Raw genomic sequence first — 25,415 nt, forward strand, 5'->3', positions numbered from 1 at the left:
TATTGGGTTAGAAATGTTAAAATCAAAAGGAATTCATAAACCTTGGGACTCAGCTCTCCCACTCTTGCTATTCCTATGACTTAGATGAGAAAGGGAGCTTAAGGACATCCTAAATGACCCAAATTTCTTTTAACCTTCAAGATGGAAATCATTCCCTTCAAAGCAGTCATAAACCCTGAGGAAAAGTTAATGCCCCATCCAAATGGCCCATGGTCCATTCTGTGCAGGAGTGATATACATACTATCAGGTCAAGAAATTTATTCATTTATTTAAAATGAGCTGTTATAGTCTTGAGCAATGAAGCAGCCAAGTAATCAATTATGAATGTACTTAGCATCAGCAGCACATTTATCAGAGCAAAATTATAACGTTATTTTAACAGCCTGAAACCCAGCACAAACTACCACATAGAGATTCTCTCTTATCCTATGTAAGATCTCTAATTTGGTTCAGGCATTCTCTCATATTAGTACCTTCACTTCTTTGATATAACATCAATAACAAAAGTAGAAGTTGCCTGTTTCCAGCTGTAGCTTCAAAATATAGCCGAATACATTTTTTTTAAAAAGGAAAAGATCAAGTAAATCCAAGCCAACTTCCTCATAGAGGAAGGCAAGAATCTCTTGGGATGACCAATGAAGGGAATAGAGAATGCTTTTGGCACTAGGTCCTAAGCCTGAATTAAACCAGGATGACAGGAGCCAAAAGTCATTAACACTTGATGGCAATTTACTAGACTGGGTAAAATGAATTGGGAAGAGATGAGGTGAATTTCAAACTATGGTTACCAGTGGACTCTCTATTAGTTAGGCATGTGCTTGGTAATAAGGAGGGGCTCAAAACTGTGACTCCTCTTGCAGGGACAATTCCTTTCTCTAGACAGACAGCAACACAGCAGGAAGGAGAATGCAGTACCTTTACTGTTTAAGCCAGACTTGTTCTGCAAATATATGAAGCCTGGTGCCTCCAGAGCTCTGAATGTCTGGCACCTCTTATCAACATTAAATATGCTTAATTAAAAATAAATTTTAAATGGCATTCACAAATGAGTCTTCAGAGCCCATACTTTTAACTTAGAAAGGGATTGTTTTTCCTCTGCAAATGATGCTGCTAAAATGAAACCATTTTGAGAAAAACTAAAGATTTTTTTTAAATGCCTATAAAGCTGACTATGGAGACTCATTCAGAATTATAGCTGTTAAGATGACGTGATTATCACATTTATGTCATCTTATAAATGACTGCATGAAAATGTCTCAGGAAGGCTCAATAATCCTCTGAATTTCAAGTTGTAAAAGGGCCTCACTTTTAAGGTCAATTCCTTTTCTTAAAAAAGAAAATTTCATAGAAGACTAAAGATTGTGCCAATTCTTGTACAATTATCTAATTGTCAAACATAAAAAGTAAAAAAAAAAAACCAATGAAATATATTTTTTAACCTTTATATAAATAAAACAATTGAGGGAGAAAAAGACTCTACATATAGACTGTTCATAGCAGCAGTACTATTTCTAATCAAAAAACTAGCAAGAATCTCAATATCCATAGACGAGAGAATAAACGGTTGTATAGCCACATAACTATTATACAGCACTGAAAGTGAATGAACTACATAGTTACCTCCACAATATAAAGTTTGGAAACATGTGAAAAGAACAAGTCCTAGATGACAACCTACATTCTGACACCATTTTTATAAAGCTCAAAACCAATCAAATGTAAAAATATATTATTCAGGCATATAAATAATAAGCAAGCAGATGACAACATACAATTCAAAATAGCTATTTAATATCTTCTAAGTGGGGAAGATAACAGGTCTAAGGGATAGAGAGGAAATATAGGTCAATTCCAAGTTACTGGTGATGTTGGGTTGCAGGTTTACTACATTACCATGTTTTATAACCTATAATAATGTTATATATTAAATCACCACTTTTGTAGGGCAGAAACAGTCAAATATTGGCATTTTCATATGGTTCAATGAATATATCCAAATAATCCATTAATAAAATTATAAAAAAGAATAAATAGACCCACATATTTAAAATTTGGCAAAAATCATATTCCCAGGCTATGAAGGGATATTGTATGTTTGAGAAGGAAAGGAGTATTTTAAGAGTTAACTATTTCAAATTTTCTAATGGTATTTCATATTTCAATTATAATTGCAACACAATGAAGGTGGAATATATACATTTTCATTGTTAACAACTACCTGTTTTCAATATAAAGAAATGGAGAGAAGTGTCAACAGAAGCTAAAATATTTCAAGTAGATTTTCTATGGTCGAAATTATTAAAGAGAAAATTAAAAGTGTAAAGCTTTCATGATTCTGTTTCATTACCAAAATAAATACCCTCTGTTAAGAACACTCAGTAGAGCCCATGTTTCCCTGTGTGGACGGCACTCAGCCCCACTTGGCGCAGCAGAGCAGACTACAGGCAGAAAATGGAAAGCTGACACTGGTTTGCTGCACAATGTGAGGAAAAAATTACCTGACCTCCCTAGGCTCTGCTTCCCTCCCCAGCAACATGAAATGAAGATAACAGAACTAATAGACAATCTTAGCTCAAAGGATTGTGAAAAGAGACAATCAAAGGAATGCTTTGAAAATGCTTCCAAATACATTAACTAAGCAACATCAACTTGGAAGAATTGTCCCATTCCCTAATAGTCAGACAAAAACATCACTAAGGATTGAAAATGAATCCAGTGCAGCACATTATAAACAAGACCACCCATTTGTCATTTTCAGAGTCTGCAATCTAATTTCATTTAAATATTCATTAACAGTAATACTACTGAAATAAAGCCCAAACACACAAATGAGTGATTCTCAGTCTTGTACCTTAGGATTCCCCCCTCTGTGGCCTCTGGGAACATCCAAAAAAAAAAAAACCCAAACATCATTTATGAAACAACTATACTTATTGCATCATGATAGGACAGAAGTGTCTGGGCCAAAGGTTGAGTGAGGAATGCAGAAGTCGAGTATTTATAATCTAAATTTGTTTGTGAACATCAGCTTCATAAAAGCCTCTAAATAATTAAAAAAAATACTAACTAAACCGATAATAAATAAAATATAAATACAAACTAAAATAAACTTGTATGTGTATTTTCCATAGATAAAATGGAGCAACAGGTCAAAGGCAGAGAACTTGCACCGAAGCGCGATCCAGCTTTGTAAAGCACTAAGAACTCAGATGAGCTGCAGACATTTTAAAAACCCACACATCCAACACACACCCCCACGCAACTGTCTTGCAATGCTGAATGCTACTAAGTCCACAGAGAGCCTTGGAACAGAAACGAGTCTCACTAGGCACAAGCCCAAGTACGAGAAGCAACACTCAGCACCTGTGGCCAACAGAGAAGTGTGAGAGGAACAGATGGCGTACCTGGTCCGATGGTAAGAAACCGACGGCATCAGCAGAACCCAGCAGACGTTTCCCTGCTCAACATCTCCTCATTTCCAAAGTGTCATCTCACTTCCCTTCTAAGTCAGTGAGGCAAATCTAAACTTAACCACAGGATTTCTCCTAAGAGAATTTTATATGGGGAAGAGAAGGGGGAGAGAGCGCCTCAATCTTAACCACAGGATGAGAGATTGCCAAGTGAGGGCAGGATAATTGGTTTCCAAATCAAGAATGTCAATACAGGGTTGGAACAGATTAGGGGAGGAGGGAAGCATACAAGAAAAAACTGGATGGACCTACTGTGGACTTGAAGATGCTGCAATAAAGGTTATGGCACGGCCTGAAACACCAGATGCAATATTTAGAGGAGATAGCTTTCTTCACAGAACAGTTAAGACTGGCTTTCATTTCCAACAGAAATTAGAATTTTCCACTATTTTTAAATTTTTCTGAAATTTAGGTCTTTAAGATAGGTGAAGATTAAATTGATGGACAGTTTATATAACATCTGACCTCCCAGAAAAACCACCTAATTGTTTTTATTCTTTACTTGAGCAACTGAGTATGTAACTACTTAGATTTATGTGGAATTCAAATTTCAAGCTCAACAGACAGAAAGTAATTGCAACAATTTCTGTATTTATCTAGATGTCATCACGTTAGTATTTCCTTCTTTTATTTAGAAATTGGAAAGAAGAAAAGGTAGCTATTGTGCCAACTGCATTTTGTGTATTCAGTGTGGCATTTTAATAAACTACCTCTAAAACTTCCTAACCACCAGGAACTATTCTGTGTAAATAATCAATGAGCTGTGACTCAGAAAAGAAGCCTGGTACTACTGGCCAGGCCTCTTCTACAAAAGGGCAAGATTCCTAAGGGACACTCTTCCCGGCTGCACAGGTGGTGACATGCCTTTGGAACTGTCATTAACTCACAGCGTGAACCTATTATTATAGGGAACTTGCCTGCATCCCGCCCATGAAAGTACAGTGGTCATTCTCATCAAGTGCAGCTGCTCAGAAAGTGGTTCCTTGACCGTACATACAATGCATAGGAAACACTGACATCTAAGTTGACTAGAGGTTTTATTCACTTATTACACTGTGAGCTTATGAGTATTTATAAATGTACTGATAATAGCATGAAACAACTTATTAGTATATGCTCATTAAAGAAACCACTTTCTAACTCCCTCTCAGTTTAGGAATTTTACATCAAGCCTTCTCTTGAAAACCCAGAAAGGCTCCTAGGTTGTTTGGTGAGAGAAGGGCTCTCCCAGCTGACTACAGATAACTCTCAGCTAACTAGTTAGCTTTGCCTAATCTTCACTCTAGAAAAGAGGGTTCTTGCCTTCCTATTTCACAATTACTCTAGCAAGACAAATTGGAGATATTCAACATCTGGTAAGTCATTTAGTTCAAAGAGCAGAAAAGGAAAGCAATCTATAGTCAAACATATGTGGACTTCATACTCAAGGAGAAGCCATAAAGTTTCAGGAACAAATATATGCATGTACCTGCTGGCCATTCTCCTCAGCTTGACGTGACAGTCCCTTCCAAATGCTATCTGAAAAAGCCAAAATCCTGACCCAAGCAATTCAAAAACCATAAATATCAGGATTGTACACTATCTTTGTTTTTAAGAACAGTAACAAGTGGAAAGCTGAGATGCCCAACAACCTTGATATCACAGCAGTTTTCAGTCACATAAATAATGCTGGTGCAGCACCACTCCACTTGGGGGTTTTATCACTCTCCGTCCCTGGCACAGCACACTTCATCTGCCAATACTGATCCGGCCTAGGTATTGCTAGTCTCACAATGGGGTAGAAGCACTCACCTCACAGAAGAGGGTAAGCTTGTCATCAGGGAGAAGCCCGTTGGCTTCATCCAAGAGAAAATCTCTACGGATGAATTTTTTGAAGCCCCAGTCTTTGCCTTGCACAAACCTATATGCCCGTTGACTCTCTGAGGTGAAAAAAAAGTCATATTTAGGGTTACTCAAAAGATCAGATCAAATCTACAACTTGTCAGTGTATGAAGTTGTTGGATGTGAAAATGAAGAATTGATAAAGAAGAGGACATTTACCCATAGCTTTGGTTTCTTCTCCCTTGGCATTCAGGATGGAGAATTTGAATTTTGCCCGAACTTCACTCTTTGGACAGCTGACCAGTAACAGGTAAAGTGACAGGTAATCTTTGCTTTCTTCATCTAGCCCTTTTGGGTTTACTCTCAAACACCTGCCCAAAACAGATAGGAAAAAAAAAATGCTGAAAGCATCCACACTTATAGGTTGGTGAAGCGATAGGAGAGAACTAGAACATCAGAATCAAGAGAGGGAGATGTTTTAAAAACAGACGAACCTAGTCCTGAAAACCAGGAAATTCTGATTTAACAGAATGACTACTTAGGAACCACTTTTCTAGAGCAACCTGAGTCAACTTTTAAAAAGTAAATAACAAAAATAGAAGGGCATTCTAGAATCTGACAACACATCCCTTACATCTCTGCCTCTTTCCTCATAATATCCCAAATCCTTCTTTTTCCCCTTAAAATATTTTAAAAGTCAGGCTACTGTAACCCTCGATCTCAGGAGGGGCAGCCCTTCATTTGGGACTGTGGCAAAACCATGAAAAGTAAGTGTCAACAAGCCCTTTAATATGCCCTTGGGAGAGAAAAAGTATTCAAGAGAAGTATGTGAACAACACACAATCTTTTAAAGATATTTTATCAATCTGGCAATAATATTGTAAGATTAAAATAAGGGAGGCGGCCTTGGAGGAAGTAGAGGTAAAAGTAAACTCCCATTACACAGGGTATAGCTCCAAGCAATAGAGTCAGAGATGTCAATCTGTTACCAATGAATCAAAACAAAATTCAGACAGAATTTAATAGGTTCAAGTGAGTTAAGTTGTAAATGTCAGTTGAACTGCATGTGGTTCAGATACTGCTTCTACCAGAAGACCATATGTATCCTTAGGCCTTGCCAGTGTTATGACTCCTCTCTCAAACAGGTGGCCCAATCAATGCCTCTCTAGGGAGTGCATATGCCACTTATATCTCTTTGCATTGTGCTAAAGATGTAGATTTAAATATAATACCTAAGAATAAGCATTCTCTCGGCTCCAAGTAGTACATTGCTTAATGTACATAGCCAACAAATACCAAATGAGGAGTTATTTAACTCTTCAATGGTTTATCAGAGGTCAAAAGAAGTCGTCCACAGACAATGTCCTGGTCTCTGCAGTGAGTACATGACTGTATCCTTAACTGCCTACTCCTTCTAAAGAGGACGCATGGTTTGGATGGGACTGACCACCCCCTCAGATGGTACTCCCCTTGCTTCAGGGATCAAGGGAATGCAGACCCAAACCAATCAGCACAGGTGTGACATATTCTTGGCCACAAAGTTCAGAGGAAGTTCAAAGACTTCTATCGGATGGTAGTGGGTTACGCTCATTACTAATGTGAGTCATCCTTTAACCACAAGAGAAATTAGACTTGAGGTCTCCAACAGTGTGGAGAGCAGAGACAGACGGGGTGCTTAATCTACACACTGGGCTGCTGGATCAAACTAAGCTTCAAAACCATCCTACTCCCTGGGCATTCCAGTTATATAGGCAAATAAATCTTTATTTTTCAAAAAATGGGCAACTTAAAAGTCAAGAGGCTGTATGTTAAAATCTAGATTTCTTACTTTTCTTGAACAATCAGAAAAATCTGGCAATGGTCAGTCCTTGTTCACACATAGCTACAGTCAGCTGCAACTCAGCAACCACCACCCCTTTTAGAAACACACTCACTAGGTTTGCTTAGCAGTCAATGCTTATACCAGATATGGGTGTTGTTTACAACACTGACCCGCTTTACTCATTTACATTAGCCTACAACTGAGACGCAAAAAAAAAAAAAAAAAAAAAAAAGATTTGTGCAGTGTATGGAGAAGGTGCTGTGACTGATCGAACGTGTCAAAAGTGGTTTGTGAAGTTTCGTGCTGAAGATTTCTTGCTGGACGATGCTACATGGTTGGATAGACTAGTTGAAGTTGACAATGTCAAATTGAGACATTAACTGAGAACAATTAGTGTAATACCACACAGGAGATAGCTGACATAACTCTAGATATCCAAATCAAAAAAGTTATTGGCAAAAATTTAAAATTTGTGTCTTTTTATTTTACGAAAAAACCATACAGACTTTTTGGCCAACCCAATAGCAAGCATTTATATACATATATATATGTACAAGGCACTGTTCTAGGCACTGGGGAATACGTTAAGCACAAATTCTCTGTCTCTAAAAATCTTACATTCTAGTCAGTCTCCCTGTAAAACCAAGCAAAACAGGCAACTTTTAGAAAAATTTTTATAGCTAGATGTACAGTTCCTCACCATTTCAGTTTATCATTGGCTCCTGATGAAAATGTTGAACTTTTAATGACTTCACCCATTTCCTCCCGGCAAAAGCTAAAGTTATTGATGGTCCACATGTAGGAGAATTTCACTACCTTGATCTGTTGATAGAAAACCAGGAAGCAATTAAATAGCAAGTGGGCAATTTAGACACCAGACCGCAGGTCAGATCGCTGTGCCCCCTCCTCCCTGCCCTCCTTGTGATCCCCAGAGGAAGGCAGCGCTGTCCGGACAGCATGGAGGCGCAGCTTTTTGCATTTTAGGCTCCTCATCCACATTTTAAGAAATCTCAGTGACCAGCTGCTTTCATAACCTCTCTCAGCTTCTGAGAAATGCTGAATGGGAAGTGAGAAAAACATGCACAAAGTTGGGAAAGCAGATGATAAGCCACACCTAAAATGAGCCTCTGCTCAGAGCAATGTTTGACAATTGAGACGCTGACACCACGCTACCTGGGGTCACAAATCTCAAACCTAGTTTCCTTCTGAGCTGCCCAACAGAGGAACACATTTCCATCAAGGAGGATGTAAGTGGATGTAGTTTCAAAAATTTCTCCCTTTCAACCTCCAGTGAAAAACACCGGCCCTAGGGTATTCAGATTCCACTTGGAGAACAAAGGAATGGAAAGCTGACAAGTACCTCATCTATCTACTATTTAGCAGTTATGTGCCAGAGAAAGTAAAAACCCCAACTTAGAAAGAAATCTTATTCCTCTTGTCCACCAAATCCTCCCAAGATGCAAGATTTACAGGGCGAAAACATGAACTTACCTGTGTGTAGCACCAGCTCTCAGCTACAGGGCCACTCGACATTTCTGCCGGAGGTGGAGGACTTGGAACCCTTGACATCGCCAGTTTGAAGGTTAAACGAGATTTCCAAAGTTAGGGACAAAGATTTCTGTTCTCTCTTCACCCTGGTTGACCCAAGAAGCAAAAGAATGTTTTAGATTAATGGCATATTATCCTCCTATTTCTGTCTGACCTTCTAGAGACTGGAAACTTTGTCTCCTACCTAGAATTTACGTCTATCATTCAAATGACTCCTTAGAATTCTGGTCCCAAATTTAAATGTTAACCTTGGAAATCACCTAATCCAATCTAGTCTCCTAGTCACAATTATATCACCCTATTTTAATCCTCTGCACAATACTTAATGTTATCTTACCAAATGAATTTACTCAAGGGGCATGTAAAGTACACCTATGAAAAGGCTGCCTGAAGAGGAGAGTGAACAGTGAACACCACAAACTATGCCACTGGCTCCTTCACTTGGGACACAAACACTCTACTCCTAAAGGAATATGACCTCGTTACCTCTCTTCCTACTGTCTCACTTTCTCTTACACTTCAGTACAAACTAATGAAGAGCAGTCTCCCATTCCTCAACCCACTGCCAGCCGCTCTCTTGAACGGCAACATTTACCCTTTTCTTAGATGTGTTCCTTTCTCTGCACCATTAGAGACCTCTCTTCACTTATACCCCATCACTATTCAATTTTTTACATTCCTTGCTCTTGGCCTTTCTGTTTTCTGATCATCCCTCAATCTCTTTTGTTGGATTCTCTTCCTCTACTATTGCTCCCCAAGGTTTAATCCTCAGTCATTTTCTCAATCTACATTCACTTTCATGGCAATTTTATCCATCCCAACAGTGTCAAATTTCTCCCTTTACACAAGTATTTCCCAAATCTCGCTAACTTTGACCTCACATAAACCTCTGACCGTTTTCAAGTAACTGCTACACATTTCAGCAGGGTGTCCCAGTAGCAAATCAAATTCAATTAAAAATTCTCTCCTCCAGGGCCTTCAGGGCCTTTCAAAACAAAAAAGCCCCTTAAAAAATTGGTGAATTTGGTTTCAATCTTTTAAGTACCATAAAGCCAAACAGAAAAAAAGTGTGCATCACATGACAAAGAAATAATTTCATTAATATACAAATTTATATGTAAATTGTTTCTATGAAAGCATTGAGAAAGGCCAGCTACTCTACAAAAATGTCATTCACAAAAAAGAAAACGAAATTGCTCTAAAACATTTTATACCTATCAGACCTGCAAGAAAAAAAGAATCAACCAAACCACGTATGGGGATATAGGAGCTCTCTCATATGCGGTTGTTGGGAAAGTGTATTTTGGATGGGAATTTGGCCATTTCTAGTGAAGTTGAGTATACGTGTACACTAAGACTCAGCAATTCTACTTTTAACTAAAGTACTGCACTAGAATAGTGGTTATTGAATCTTAGCATGCATCAGAAGCACCTGATAAATAGAAACACCCTCAGAGTTTCTAATTCAGAGGTCTGGAATAAGCCCAAGATTTTCCAATCCTAACAAAGTTCCCAGGTGATCCTGGAACCATACTGGATGAGAACCATCACCCTAGAGAAACTGCATATGGGCACAGGAAGACATAGACAAGGGTGTTCAGTGTTGCATTGTTTATAACAGTGAAAAACTAGAAACAAACTGCAAATCCATTTGAAGGAAAAGGTAATTAAATTGGGTTATTTTCATATAATGGAAAACTGTATTTTAGAATTAAAATTAATTAAGTAGATCTACAGCACCTTGGAGACAAAATCAAACACAGTGCTAATAAAAAAAATCAACTTTTGCAATGTCATGTGTAGTAAATTATTTATACAAATTTAGATTATATATTATTTACAGATTGCAGTAGAAGTAAAAGAAATGACAAGCTATTCATCAGATTCATGATAGGAGAGCAAGGGAAAAGAATGAGGCTGGGAAAATAATATGAGACATTTCAAGTTGATCTCTCGTATTTCTTTTAAAATAAGATGATCTGAGGCAAATATACAAAAATGTCTGTTAGGTTTGGGATAGCTATTTGAGTTTGTAGTTTTCTGCTCTTCCCCCCGCCCCCAAACATTGTATTAATTGTAGGAATGAAGTAAGGATGTGTTTCATTATATCACATATTGTTTGGAGAAATTTCTTTCTTGAATACTGGTTTGTTTTTAGCTATGGACAGACAATATGAATCTCACCATGTTGCTCTATTTGCTTGGCTACTAAAAAACCCTGAGACAAATTTGTGAGATGTCTCTTGAAGCTATATTATTATTCCATTTGCTCATTCTATAGTAGCTTTATTATTTACTTACTATTGTTATTCCATTTGCTATAATTCCATCAACTGATTACTCTTTTTAAGTATGTAAAGTATTTTTGGGAACTGCCTCAAATCATTTCAAGAAAGAAGTATAAATGAACCAAAAAACTCTCAATTCATACAAAGTCACTGATCACTTAAATAAAAATCATGGAGGAGGAGGAGTAAGATTGAGTTGTACCCTCACGGAGTAATACCATTGGTATTACCACAGTCCCCACTGGTTTTAAACACTATTCTACAGGCATTTACAACTAAAGCATCCCATGTAGTCACAGATGGAGTTAATCTTCCACACGATGTGCTGTTTCACTGAAGTGAGCAAATGAAGCATTGCACTGGCATTTGAGCCTCCTGGGTTCATGCAATCCATGATTCTATAACATCAAGAGACCAAATGCTACACTGGATCACCTATGATCCAGGTAGGCTTGCACTTGATGGAAAACATATTCTCATAGAACTGTTTATTTGTCAGTAGAGGCCCGAATGAAATTTAAAAATTCCTACTTGAAATTATCTTTTGGGCAGGTTAGCAATGAAGATGTGAATTTTACATGTTAAAAGCATAAAATTAGGCTCTGGAGGTGTCGCATGAAGGCTCAGCTCTATACTGAGCAATCATAAAATACAAATTTGAGTTTGTTTTTAAGTTTAAAAAAACTTCAAATTTACCTAACAATTAACAATTTAAGAATTCGCTAAGTCAGAGAAAAGGACAACTTTAAAAATAAGTTTATTTTAATGGCTTAATTGTTGCTACTGAACCATGGTTCATTATTACAACCAGAAAGAAAAAATACTACTTTGGTCTTGGCCATTTTTTTTCTTTTTTACTTCTCACTCATTTTGTAGCCAAGCCTTTATTTTATTTTATTTTTTAGTAATATCACCTTTCTTCCAATTTAAAAAAATATGGCCAACCCAGCAGCTGGGAAAACTGGAGAATCAGCCTTAGATGCTGAGGAGCTCTAACCACACAACCTGCTGAGAGGGAAATTGACTAGGATAGCACAAGTCTAATTAATTTCACTCATAGCAGGCACCATGAGCAAAGTGTAGCCTGGTGTTACATGAACTCTCTAGCACTTCATGCCAACTGCTGCAGATACCCAGCAGAAAAACAATTTTAGAAAAGTGGAGGTCTATTCCAGGGTCATGGTTTGAGAACCTCTGTAGGAGACAACTAGCACCAGAATACAAGTATATCGTTCTTGACTTCAAACAAGTTAAGACAAACTGTCCAAGTTCCCAAATGAAAAATGTATTCTCCAAAGCTTAGCAAATATCCCAGTATGTTGATAACCCTGATGCTGAGCATATCTGTTATATACCATCATTTATTTTCTTGTTCAGTGTATTAAATCCAGACCTGTGAGGCTATACTTCTTCTGAATCACACCAAGAAATAAACTTACCCATATTTTGCTGTGTATAAAGTGCACCCTTTTGCCCAAATTTTTGAGGGAAAAATAAGGATGCACATTTTACATGGGCAACACTGAACCGTGTGTGCACATTATACACAGCAAAATATGGTAAAGTATCTATAGACTGTAATACTGCTCAAATTCCAATGAAGGTAGTATCAGTTAGCAACTAATAACAATCTCTAACAGAGTGTTTCCTAGCAGGTATTATGATGCACCGATAATGCTTTCAATCGAACCTACACAGTACACTTCTTTTCTGCCTATGAACACTTCTGTTGCCTCTAGCAGATTTTTAAAAGGAACTTGAAACTACTCTTTGTGTCCCCTTTACCACCTAGCACAGCTGGCCTGGAACAAGGCATTCAGCAAAAATACTTCGATGACTGGAAACATCTATCCAGTTGCATTCAAGTTCATTAACTTTTGTTTGCTTCTTTCACATATCTCTAAAAGAGACCTTTGAACAGTGCTGAGTATATTAGATTTGCAATGTAATGAAAATCATTAATTTGTTCTTTTGGATGAGGTACAAACAAAGCCAAAAACTCCTAGCCTGGCACTCTCAAGTTTCAGCCCTGGTAAAATTGAGTTTTCATCCAGTATTAAGTGTATCTTCATTCTACACAGAGAAAAAGATATTATAATTTCTTTCATTTTGAAAACAAATGAGTAATTTGAACTCTTATATAATCAGGACTCTTTCAGGACAGAAGATGAATTTCCTGTACAACAGGGGGAAGTGCTGCAATAGTTTAACGTGCAGTATATGTAGAGCTAAGCTAGCACATTCTCTGAAAAGTGTTACATAGACAATTTATGTAGTTATTTTTTTATCCTTCTTTTATTATCTATAAGCATTCCTCCACCTTTGATCTAATTCAGTCATCCACAGAATTTTTAAAAAGAAAATCAACATCAGGCGTGCTATACACAATATCTATGAGTTAGCCTTATAGCCATCAGCCTTCAAAACTACAGGAATAAGATTGTAGATGTATCAGACTGAACCATATAATTGTTCTGTAGGCCAAATATCAGCAATTTTATGTGGTTCAACATAATACACAAACATGTGCAAGCTGGATGGCTGGGAACATAGCTTCTTGCCAAAGAATGGTTTGCTAGGGGCTTTTTAAAAGCCTATCACTTTTTCTTTCTTTCTTTCTTTCTTTTTTTTTTTTTTTGGTTTAAAGACTTGTACAGTTTCCAAGTAAGGAAAAATCCCAATGTCATAACTATTTTAAACCTGAGAGACATTTGCATTTTCCAAAACAGAAGAAGCCAAAAAGATTGTTGACAACTGAGAGAAATGGAGATAGAAATGGGGGTGGGGGAAGAGAGAGAGAAGAGGAAGAGAAAACTAAACTATAGAAAGACTTGGGTATACTTTTGAGTAACTGATGTGACTTCAAAAGAGCATTTGTGTTTCTTCTATTACAGTGTCTTCAACTGTATACAGTCCAGGAAGTAGTAACTTCTTTTTCATGACCCCAAGGACAGATTATTATAGGTCATACTGACTTTCTCTGTTGCAAGGTTTGAATAACTTTTGAATATTTGTTACAGGTAAACTTTTTGCAGCTCAATCTAGTCTAACCAAATACTTTTTAAAATGTATTTCTGTAAAACTTAGAAGTACTTCTTCAAATAAAACTAAGAGCGATCAGCAAAGGAAAGTCTGGGTTTCTCTTGTCCGTTATCAGGTTCATGCTTTATCAAATTTATAAATTAAAGGTGACTACTTTTTAAAAATTGAAACATAACTGGACAAATAACATTGTTTTTTAATTCCTTACGAGAGGTATTTAGTATTAAGTGAATCTAAATATAAAGAAAAAAAAGTCAACAGCCTAAAAGAAAAATGGGCAAAGAACAATTAATAGTTTACAGAACTATAAATACCAAAGGTTCTTAAATATGTGAAGATATGTTAAACTTTCATTCGTAAGATGATAAATGAAAATCAAACTGCTTATTGATTCACCCAGTGAGTTGGCAAAGATCAAAATGTTTGATAATACTTGCCCAGGGTAAGAACATTTCTGATTAGAGCATAACTTGCTATAATCTCCATGAAGGGAAATGTATATAAGAATGAATAAGAAATGCATATATCCTTTGATCCAACAATTCTACTTCTAGAAATCAACCCTACTAATGCATTTAATATGACAAATATAAAATATTTCTCATGGTAACACTATTTGCAATGACAAAAGAATGGAAATAATGTAAAAGTCTATCAATAGGGATTTGATTAAATTATGACTCAGACAATAAGCACCTGTTAAAAAAAGAAATGAGGATCATTCTATTTAAAGAGGCAAAAATATTTGTTTTAATATATATTAAAAAATATATATCTCTATATATGGTATATATAAATAAATCTATAAAGATAGGGACACTAGTTACTTTCAAGGAAGGAAACTGGATACTTGGGAAGAATTTCGATTGTATTACCTTTTTACTTTCTGAATTTTGAACTATGTAACTATATTACTTTTTCAAATAATAAATTAAAAATATTTGACCCTGGTCAGGTAGCTCAGTTGGTTAGAGCACTGTCCCTATAAACCATGGTTGTGGGTTCCAGTCTGGGTCTGGGCACATGCAAGAATCAATCAATGAATGCATAAATAAGTGGAACAACAAATCAATGTTTCTCTTTCTCCCACCCCACTCCTTTCTCTCTCTGTCCCTCCCTCCCTCTCTCTAAAATCAATACTGTAAATAAAATAAGTAAAATTTAAAGGAATCAGCAGCATTTACAAATAATTTTTAGAAGTTATGAGATGGTTTATAAATGAGACCCTTATGAAAGACAAGACAGGAATTATTCAGTGGCTTCCGCTATCTGAAGAATAATCTACCTTCTGTCGTGGCAGCCAAGTCCTCAGAGCACCGCCCTGACCTCATCTCACACTTACGCTCTCGAATCACCAGGCTTTGGTCATGCAGGCCTTTAATTCTGTTTGGTGAACACATCAGGCTCTTTCCTCCACCTACAAAGCTCTTCCCTCCCTCAGTTCTTTCTGTAGCTGGTTCCTTCTTGTCTTTTAGATATCCTATCAAATGTAGTATCTTTCTGATCACACAATCTAAAGCCCACTTCTAGCCTATCCCTTTCAGCATACTACCCTATCTTATTTTCTTTATTACCATCAACTGAAATTATCTCGTTTTAATTTTTTTACCTGTCCATCGTCTTCCCCACTAGAAGTGAAGCTCAATGAGAGAAGGGCATCCCCATGTGCCTAATGGGGCATAACAGATACTCAATAAATATTTGCCCAATGAAATTGTTGTTCAATAACTGAACTCACTTGTCTTTTGGGGCCATATTTTTCCTTAATGAGTGCTAGTTAAAATATTAAAAATTTGGGAGTTGCTAAGTGAATAACAGCATAAAAATCAAGGTATTCTTCTAAAACAAAAGAACATTTAAAACATTAACAGTTCATCTCACTCTAATTTTTAAAAATTCATTCAATACATTCCAAAACTATACTCTTCTTTGATTAAAAAAAAATCCAAGAAAACTTGGGAGAAAAGGGCTGAATGAAAAGTTCCTGAATTCACAAGACAACAATAATAAGCAGATTTTCTGGAATAAGTCAATCCTGCTTATAGAACATACCATTACAGCAGTTGTCAGGAATTCAGGCTAGACTCTTAAGTTATTTCAAGTTAAGTTCTACATAATAAAATTCCAATATATTGATAAAATGAGGCAGATCCTTAGCATGCACTTAGATTTGATCTATATCACACTATCTGACATGGATTTTATTCCCTCAAAATTGATTGGCATGCAGAGAAAAGATAATTAACATTAAATATATAGCTGTCAAACATATATATATATATATATAGCGTAACATATATAGCATGTATATGTTATATAAATATACATAAACATATCTTTAAAACATGTCTAGATACATAACTAAGTTTTTTCTATACCAGGCTAAGATGTAGAATATGTTTCCTGCCACAGCCAAATATTTATCTAATTAAGAATTAAATTGTTCTTGGAACTGTTACTATATAAGTAAAACTCAGAAACAGGTATAATATTATGTAAGCATGTCAGTACTTTTAAAGATCATCCCAGTTTATAAATATCTTTTAGGCAAGCATAGACTCTAAAATAAATGTAAGGATTAGGTATATTCACAGTACATAAGTTGTTTATTTTTCCTTCTTCTCCTCAATATAAATGTTATAAGATAGAGTTTATAGAATAGCCTGGCTAGTAAGTCTCATCCAGACGAAGTCAAGATAAACAAAAAGGTACATGAAAGAATCTCACATCACAGAAAGCAGTGGAAAAACCAACAAAATGCTCCCACTGACTCCCATACCTCAGTGTATGCTAGCTGTTTACAGTCTTACTGCTCTTTACTACAGGTTATAAATAACTACAAAGTGTCCTTGTCCCCAAGGAGACCTTAGCAGCCAGCTCAAAGGTTAAAATATGGAATAATTCTCACTTTGGATGCAACTTTTCCAGCTAGCAAAATAATCAAAGAACGGAAAAATGTACTGCCAATTTAAGTTAAGGGCTGGGGAATCATTCCCTTCTACTGAAAAATATCCATTATGCAAGAGTTGTTGACATAGACATATTAGCATAATTCCCTACCCCCAAAATACGTCCAGGGCGAATGTATGCATGCTCTGCTCCAAATGCAGAGGTCTCTCCTGGACAGAGGCAGGCAGAGGAAGAGCCTGGTAGGACTGTCTCCTCAGACCTTGAAAAGACTTTGTGAGTTTTGTTCTTGATGTTTAATTTAGACAAAGGTGACTATTGAGCTACTTACATATACAAAACAATACTGGAGAGAAAAAAATTCCTGTCTCCATTTGGATGGAGGAGACAGCAGAATAAACCATGGTTGCAACCACCAGAGATTTCATAAGACCTGGGTTAACACCATCAGGTGATATGCTGCTATTGTTAATTACAGAACCACCACTAGGAAAATAAAAAATTCCTCCAACTGCTTAAAGAAAAGAAAAAAGGCAGATAGGGTTCATATTAAGCCTCTTCACACATCACTTTCAAACTCCATCATTTGGGAGATGTCTGAAATGGAATGACATGAATCCAAATCAGCAAACAAACCTGATTATAAAGGGGCTACTTCACTTCAAAGTGGGTCTCTGTTCCAAAGGAAAACACATTTAGAAATGGAGTTAGATAGGCAAAACCAAACAATGAGCAACTTCTCTCTTTTCCTGAATTATAATAATGTGTTGATTCCACTGAATGGCTTCAGAGAAAATCTCTAAGGCTACAAAGAGCAAAGTTAGGAAAGATGAAGATTTTAACACATCCCAAGTGTTATCAAAGATTTCTCCTCTAGGTTGAGGAAATTTATTCTAAAATGAGCTGGAACAGAGTTTTTAAAAAGAAAGATGGGATGGGGAGAGGGAAGGAGGGAGAGGAGGGGAAGGGGGAAGGCCATAGGGGAAGGGGAATGGGGGACAGAGGGGAAAAAACCTTATGGATAAGATTCTATTTATATATAATTATATTCCCAAAGTTGTTTTGAGATTTTAAAGGTTCTTCACCCTTCCAATACAACTATGAAGAACCTTATAAAATCCAAACAGTAAACAGATGAAAGGCTTGGCCCTAATACAATTTAAGTGTGCCCAATCTATAAGGATTTCAAAAACAGAAGAGTTATTACATGAAACAAATAGGGAGAGGCTGGGTAATCCCACAGGGTCCCCTCTTTATAGAAGCCAAATTCAACATACAGTTCTCTTTTGCCATCTATACTTTAGCCAAGCCATTTAAAATATTTCTTGCTACATAATTTGGCTTCAGAAAGGGCCCAAGGCAAACATATCAAAAAATAAAGTCTAAATTGGTCTTACGACATACAATTTAGAATAACTTAGAAGATGAAAAGGTCCATCTGCTCTAGAAGATCTGGTATACGAGGGGCCTCCCAAAACCTGGAATTTATTTATAAAAATTGTGTATTTATTCCTACATGTTTACCTTACATGTCACCTTCAAAGTGCTCTCCATTTGATGCAATACATCTATCGGGACCTTTTGTTCACTACTCAAAACAGTTTTTGAACTCATGATTTTGATGCCTTTTAGTGCTTCTGCTGTTTTTTGTTTCTCCTCTTCCATATCAGCAAAACGTTTCCCGCTGACAACTTTTTCATCTGGGGGAATCACCAGGGTGAGATCGGGTGCATAGGGAGGGTGGGGTACTTGAGGGGGGCAGTCAGGCCGTTTTTGGTCAAAAAATGCTGACCACTCAGCAACGTGTGGGCAGTTGCACTGGTAAAAACATCCGTCATGAAATGGGCAGACATGTTGAAAGATTCTTCAAAAAAAATTCACTGAAGCCAAATGCAAGCCTCTCACAGCACCACCAGCTGGTACCCTGATACACGGGTTCTTAGAACACTCATCCAGAGGGGGAAACCTGCACTAGAAGGGACCCTCCCTTCAGAAAATAACTCCCAGTTTTTTGGGGGGGGGACCCTCTCACTAATTATATGGGCAACCAAGTCTCTTCAGCATTAACTACTATAATACTACCTAGCTTAAAAAACGTTTAAAGTACTGAATCAGTATTTTCTGGAGATACTTCTTTATGAAATACCTAGACCTCCCTCTATGAAAGATCGAAGTAAACATAAGCTTTCATCTTCTTTAATTATGGTCTTAACTGAAGAAATATGATGACTGAAGAAATAGTATGATTTACATGGACCCATGCTCCTTGCCTAGCAAATGTAGGCAGGAAAGTCTCTTTTTTTCTGAAGTTATTAAAATAAGCCAATTTCTATGTAAATGTTAAGGTTCTAACTAACCTAAATGGAACTAAGGATGGTCAGGAAGTTTTCAGCTTTAAATGCTCATTCCAAAATTCATGACACAAGGAAAGAGTAAAACCACACAGGCAGACAAACCTAGGGAAGGTGAGACAGAATGTCTGTCTTAACAGAATTTCCTTGCTCCCAATGATTTGTGTCAGAATTTAAAAGATTAACATGCAATAACACCTATTCTACCCACTAAAACAATGTAAAAACATACATAAACATTTGAGGCAAGATCTCTTACCACAGAGTAAAACTTTTAAGATGCTAGCCACAGGCATGGCCAGCTAGCTCAGTTGGTTAGAGTATCATTCCTACATGCCAAGGTTGTGAGTTTGATCCCAGATCAGGGTACATAAAAGAAACAATCAATGAATGCATAAATAAGTGGAACAACAAACAATGTTTCTATCTCCTTTCCTCTCTCTCTGAAATCAATTAAAAATAAATAAACAAATAAATTACATATGTTTAAAAAAAAAGAAAAGAAAAAAACCCACAATGCTAGCCAGGACGGTAGAAAGATCTTTTAAAGTTACCCACAGAGAGACGGGCCCTAAGGTACATACACAAAGGCAATGTGCTCTAAATCAAACTCCTTTTACAGAGTACAATGAAACCTCTGAATTGCACAGGGGAGTCTACTTTTTGGCATCTCTGAGCCACACATTAAATACACAAACACTAACAAAAACCTATGAGCAGATAAAAGGTTTTAAGTAAATTTACGATTTTGTGTTGGGCTGCATTCATAGCCATCCTGGGCCACAAGGGCCATGGGTGGACATCCCTGGGGCGGGGGCGGGGCGGTTAAAGTATCTCCTTTTCTAAACTCCAACACTAATTTCCCTGAAGATCTTTCCTAGGGAGAAAAATAACCTTACTCTAAGGTCTCAAAATCATGTATTATCAACTGTTAATTAAAAATTTAAATCCAAACATCTTTCTCCCCTTCACCCTCAGTATAAAGCCTAACCCTATCTATATACAACAGTTACCACAGAAGACCTGCATAACTTTGGTTTACACTAGGAAAGAATATTTAGAATAAAAGTTCTTTTTGAAGGCATTTATAAAAATGTTTCTTTCACAGTTTGTAATGCTCTTTTTTTTTTTTTAAATACCACCTTACAGGCTTACCTTATATGACTCCCAACTTTACAGATCATTTGCACTGAAGTGAAAGAGAAGATTATACTCAAGACGTGTATTTTTTAAAGTCATGGTAAATATTTCTATGCATTTCATTCTACTTTTTTTCCTCATCATTTTATACTATATTTAAAATAAAACTATGTAAAAACTCACCAAGTCAGTAGGAAGGCTAATTTCTCTTGTCTAACAGGAAATCTCTGTTGGAAATAGAGATGATGAAGCAGATTTAACTGGATTCTGAATCTCACACAAGTCCTCCTTACTTTGGCTATTCTGAAATGGGAAAAATCTTATAAAAGCAGGCGATAAATTTGCTAGGATTTACATATCAAAATTATCATTCTTCTATCTCTAGTCCTGAGTGCTCTATTTTTTAGTCATTTTTCAAAAAGACACTACTTAACAATTAAAGTCAGAAAATCTAAGCTAATTCTTCTAATGAAATGACCTATGAATGTAGCAAACATGAAATAAGTGGCTTGCCCCACATCAAGAGAGGAGGGATCACTTTTGCCAGCTACCTCACAAAATATTTAAAAAATAACTATTAAGTTTTTGTGTAAAATACCCTTTTAAAAAAGTGTTCTATGGGTCAATTACACCAACACAATATGCATTTAAACAAAGCAATGTAACCAATAGCTTTTCATTTTTTTTTTTTTAGATTTTATTCATTTATTTTTAGAGAGAGGATAAGGGACGGAGAAAGAGAGGAAGAGAAACGTAAATGTGTGAGAGAAACATGACTGGTGCCTCTCTCGCGCCCCCAGCCGGGTGTGTGCCCCAACCAGGAATCAAACCGTTGACCTTTCATTTTGCAGGATGACACCCAACCCACTGAGCCACATTAGATAGGGCTGTGTCCTATAGTTTTAATAAACATCTATCACCCTGAGGTTCCTATTGAAGACAGGTGAGATAACCTGGCTAAACAACACAACTATACCACCCTAAAAATCTACCATATCCTACAAAGTGACTCAACAGAAACAGGAATAAAAGTGTTGCAAGGCTTCACTTTTAAGGACCCTTATATAGGCAGAAAATTCTGGTGCTGTCTTCCCTTTTGCAGGAAAATGAAGTACTGCATACACTGGGGGTAATTCTTTAAAAACAGAATCTTTTCTTGAAAATGTAAACACTCTCTTTAACTGTTACACTGTACAAATAAGCTTCTCTTATTTTGGTAAACCAAATCTGGTTACTATCAGTAATGGAATGAGCCCTCACCAAAAACGGTCTTAAACTACTGGTATTAAAACAGAACAGTCATGCTCAGAAGATTTAAGAGTAGCAAGACTCAAGCTGAATTCATTTAATAAATATTTACTGAACACCAACTATGCACGACAGTCTTTGCGATATAACCATTAAAAAGTGAATAAAAGACAAGGTCGCTGACCCTCTGAGGGTCTAGACAGACACATGCCTTTAAGATTTTATAAGTAACCACATCTTATGCAGAAGTTAGTAATGAACTTTAACAGATAAAAATGCTCTGGAAAAGCCAAAACCAATACCTTTAGTCCTTTACTCTCCCTATACATGTATTTTAAGTTTAAGGTTTTTGGTGTCTCAGTTAATTTGGTAGAATAAACACTTTTAGGCCCAAAAGATTAGTAAAGTTTAAAGAGTCTGACAATACTGGTAAGAACTAAGAAGAATAGGGACACTCTCACACTCTTGGTAGAAGGACAAATTAGTACAACCACTTTGGAAAAAGGGTTTATTATCTAATAAAACTAAGGACCCAGCAATTTCACTCTCAAAGATGGCCCAGAGAAACTCCTGCAAATTTCTGCCAGCACACTTTAAAAAAAAAAAAAGAATGTTCAAAGCAGCAGCGTTCATAACAGCCAAAGAACATCAACAGCAGAATGGCTACATAAATTGTGGCACAGTATATTCATATAATAGATGCTATATGGCAATAAAATTAAACTACAGGTCTACATAATGACATGGATGACAGCTACAAACATACTGTTAGGTTCCGAAAGAAGACACAAAAGAACGCTTACAATATTATTCCATTTACATAAAGTTCAAAAGCAGGCAAAATTAAACTGTATTGGTTTGCAATAAAACCTAGGTGGTAAAATCACAACCTAAGGAAATAATTAACATAAATGTCAGACTAGTCATAACTCTGAGCAAAAAAGTACGGGTTATACACTAGAAGGGGCACAGAGCACGCTTCTTCTGGGTGCTAGCAATGATATATTTCTAGGTCTTATTGGTAGTTATATAGATTTTTTAATAATTAATCTTTATATAGTTATGTTGTATATTTTTCTGCTGTACTTCATAATGAAAATGTTCAACACATATGTTAAAATAATCCTACAGAGTGTGTATGTGTATATATGGGTGTGTGTGTGTGTGTGTGTGTGTACACACACACACAATTGTGTTGACCCTTGAACAACACAATTTTGAACTGCATGGGTCCACTTATACATGGATTTTTTTTCAATAAATACTGTAAATGTATTTTTTCTTCTATGATTTTAATATAATTTCCTTTTCTCTATTGTACTTTATTGCATGAATACAGTATATAATACATATATAACCTACAAAACGTACTGATCAACTGTTATTAGTAAGGCTTCCGGTCAACAGTAGGCTATTAGTATAGTTCAATTTTTGGGAAGGCAAAGTTATATACAGATTTTCAACTGCATGGGGGATTGGCATTCCTAACCCCTGAACTGTTGAAGGGTCAATTTTGTGTATGTAAATTTAATATGTTTATTGAATATATTTAATATTTATTATAAATAATATATTTATTCCCCCAATGTCTAAGGGTAAATAAATGTCTTGCACAGAATACACCCTTGATCCACCACCATCACCACCCAAGGCAATTTAGGATGAGAACTCAGTAACAGCAGGGCCACTCAGGAATGAATACCTACAGACAAACATTCTTACTACACTTCCTTCCTTTGAATTTATATGCAATATATGAGATCTGTATTTCAGGAAAATTTTCAATACTGACACAAACATTTAAATCTATGTATATCTACTCACCTGGAGCCATTACTTAATATCCAAATTATTATAAGAAAAAAGCAAAGCCAGGATATAACTATTTTTGGTATTACTGTTTTAGTTTAAGTGCGGCCTGTGATGAAACTTCCAATGACGTCCCATCTCACTCCAAGTAAAAGCCAAGATCCTTACAATGGCTGAAAGGCCCTACACAATCTGCACATCATTACCTCATCAGCCTCATCTCCAGTTACATTCTCCTGAGCTCACCTGTTCCAGCCACACTGCCCTTCTTTGCTGTTGTTCCTCAAACAAAAGAGGCTTGTTCCTGCCTCAAGGCTTTCTACTTGCCTCTCTCTCTACCTGAATACTCTTCCTTGAGATATTCTCTTGGCACACTAGCTAACATTGTTGGGTCTTTCCATAATGGTCACCATCTTTGCAAAGCCTAGCCTACACTCTTAAAAATGTAATCCCCAACCCTGTAACCCCAATTGTAGTCCTCCTTCACTACTTTTTTTCCTGTAGCACTTAAAGTCAGCTGCCTTACTGTATTTGGAACGCACGAACGCAGACTGTTGTCTGTTTTGTTGCTGCACTGCATCAGTGTCTGGCATGTGGAAGGCCAGAAATAAATACTTATTTAATAAATGATTGAATTAATCTTTTCTTTTGGATTTCTCTTGAAAGATTAGATAGTGACTCCATATAGTCAAAACAAAGAAACAAACAATGTTTCCCCTCTCTAGATGTCAAAGTTAATATCAAAGGCTGTTTTACTAAGAAGTTTCAGGTTTATGTTCTTGTTAACATTAAGGAGTCACAGGTAAGACTTATATAAAGTTGACACAAACTAAATTGTATTTTCCCCTAAAAATGTTCAGTGCCTGCTTTAATAACAATGCTGGGAGAGCCCAGAGCGCCAAGAGCCCTCCTGTATTGCCGGTGCAAGTACACACTGGCACAATCGCCGGGAAGCTACCTGACAAGATGCAGCATGAAGACTGAGTGACTGCTTCCTTTAGCTATACTTTTTGTTATTTTGAAGTTTAAAAAAAATAACCACATTTTACCTTTTCTTTTTTTAATCCCTACCAAAGGACTGTTTTGTTTTGTTTTGTTTTTTGTTGCTTTGAGGCAGGAGAAATAGAGGGGGGAACATCGATGTGAGAGAGGAACATCAATTGCGTGCCTTCTCATTCGTGCTCCAGCCAGGGATTGAACCTGCCACCTGGGTATGTGCCCTGAACGAGAACTGAACCCACGACCGTTCGGTCCATGGGACGACACTCCAGCAGAGCCACACCAGCCAGGGCAAGCACATTTTACTTTTATTGTCAGCGGGAGAGAAAAGGTGTTTTTAAAAAATTTTGCAAACAAAACAATTTCAAGAAGTTCTTTACATTACCTTTTGACTAACATGGAAACAATAAATGCTTCTATTGGATATTCAGATGAAATAGCCCAAGAAGGAGAGTACATACAGTTTGGAAAATAATATTATTTTTGACTTAGAAACTAAAATTTTTTATGGAGAGTTTCCAGAGTAGAAGGGAAAACAAAACTCCATGGTGTTCATGTTCCATCTTTATTCTAAAGAAAGATTTAAAATAGAAACATTTCTCCACGGGATAAAAATGCGGGATTGATGTGATAAAGTGCAGGTAACAAACTCCATTCAAACTTCATGATTACAATGGCATAAGGAAGATAATTCACTAATCAAAGCCTATGGGGTGACCTGACAGGTACTCCTGAGCACACAGGTGGAGCTTATTCTCTTGATGAAATACTTCACCACAGTTAAAGATGAAGTAAGCCTAGGTCCAAACGTTACTTTCCAACCATACTACTTATGGCCTGAACCATATCATAAGACTTAATAAATCTAGGGAAAATACACAGCCATCTGATATTCTACAGTTACTTATTACTAAGATTTCCACTTTAAGTTTTAAGTTTTATTGTTTTATTGTTTAAGCATATAAATTC

At 36.6% G+C, this 25,415-nt stretch overlaps 1 protein-coding gene across 5 annotated transcripts in view; it reads right to left on the reverse strand.

Annotated features, from left to right (window-relative positions):
- The window catches only part of SPOP (speckle type BTB/POZ protein), a 70,108-nt gene that overhangs the window by 11,680 nt on the left and 33,013 nt on the right, over positions 1-25,415 (reverse strand). The window contains exons 3-8 of one of the 5 annotated variants that reach the window (XM_054585376.1): positions 20,574-20,617; positions 20,406-20,439; positions 8,606-8,748; positions 7,815-7,936; positions 5,512-5,663; positions 5,263-5,390 (exon numbers count right to left, since the gene is read on the reverse strand). In XM_054585376.1, coding sequence (XP_054441351.1) covers positions 5,263-5,390; positions 5,512-5,663; positions 7,815-7,936; positions 8,606-8,683 — 480 coding nt within the window. In that variant the 5' untranslated portion in view covers positions 8,684-8,748; positions 20,406-20,439; positions 20,574-20,617. Of the gene's footprint in view, positions 1-5,262; positions 5,391-5,511; positions 5,664-7,814; positions 7,937-8,605; positions 8,749-18,423; positions 18,685-20,405; positions 20,440-20,573; positions 20,694-25,415 lie in introns of those variants that run through there. The other 4 variants (XM_054585373.1, XM_054585375.1, XM_054585377.1 and 1 more) reach the window with 4 other exon arrangements.

Source organism: Pteronotus mesoamericanus, unplaced genomic scaffold (assembly GCF_021234165.1).
Source record: "Pteronotus mesoamericanus isolate MK-2021 breed Mesoamerican mustached bat unplaced genomic scaffold, CSHL_Meso_final contig_84, whole genome shotgun sequence".
Taxonomy (NCBI): Eukaryota; Metazoa; Chordata; class Mammalia; order Chiroptera; family Mormoopidae; genus Pteronotus; species Pteronotus mesoamericanus.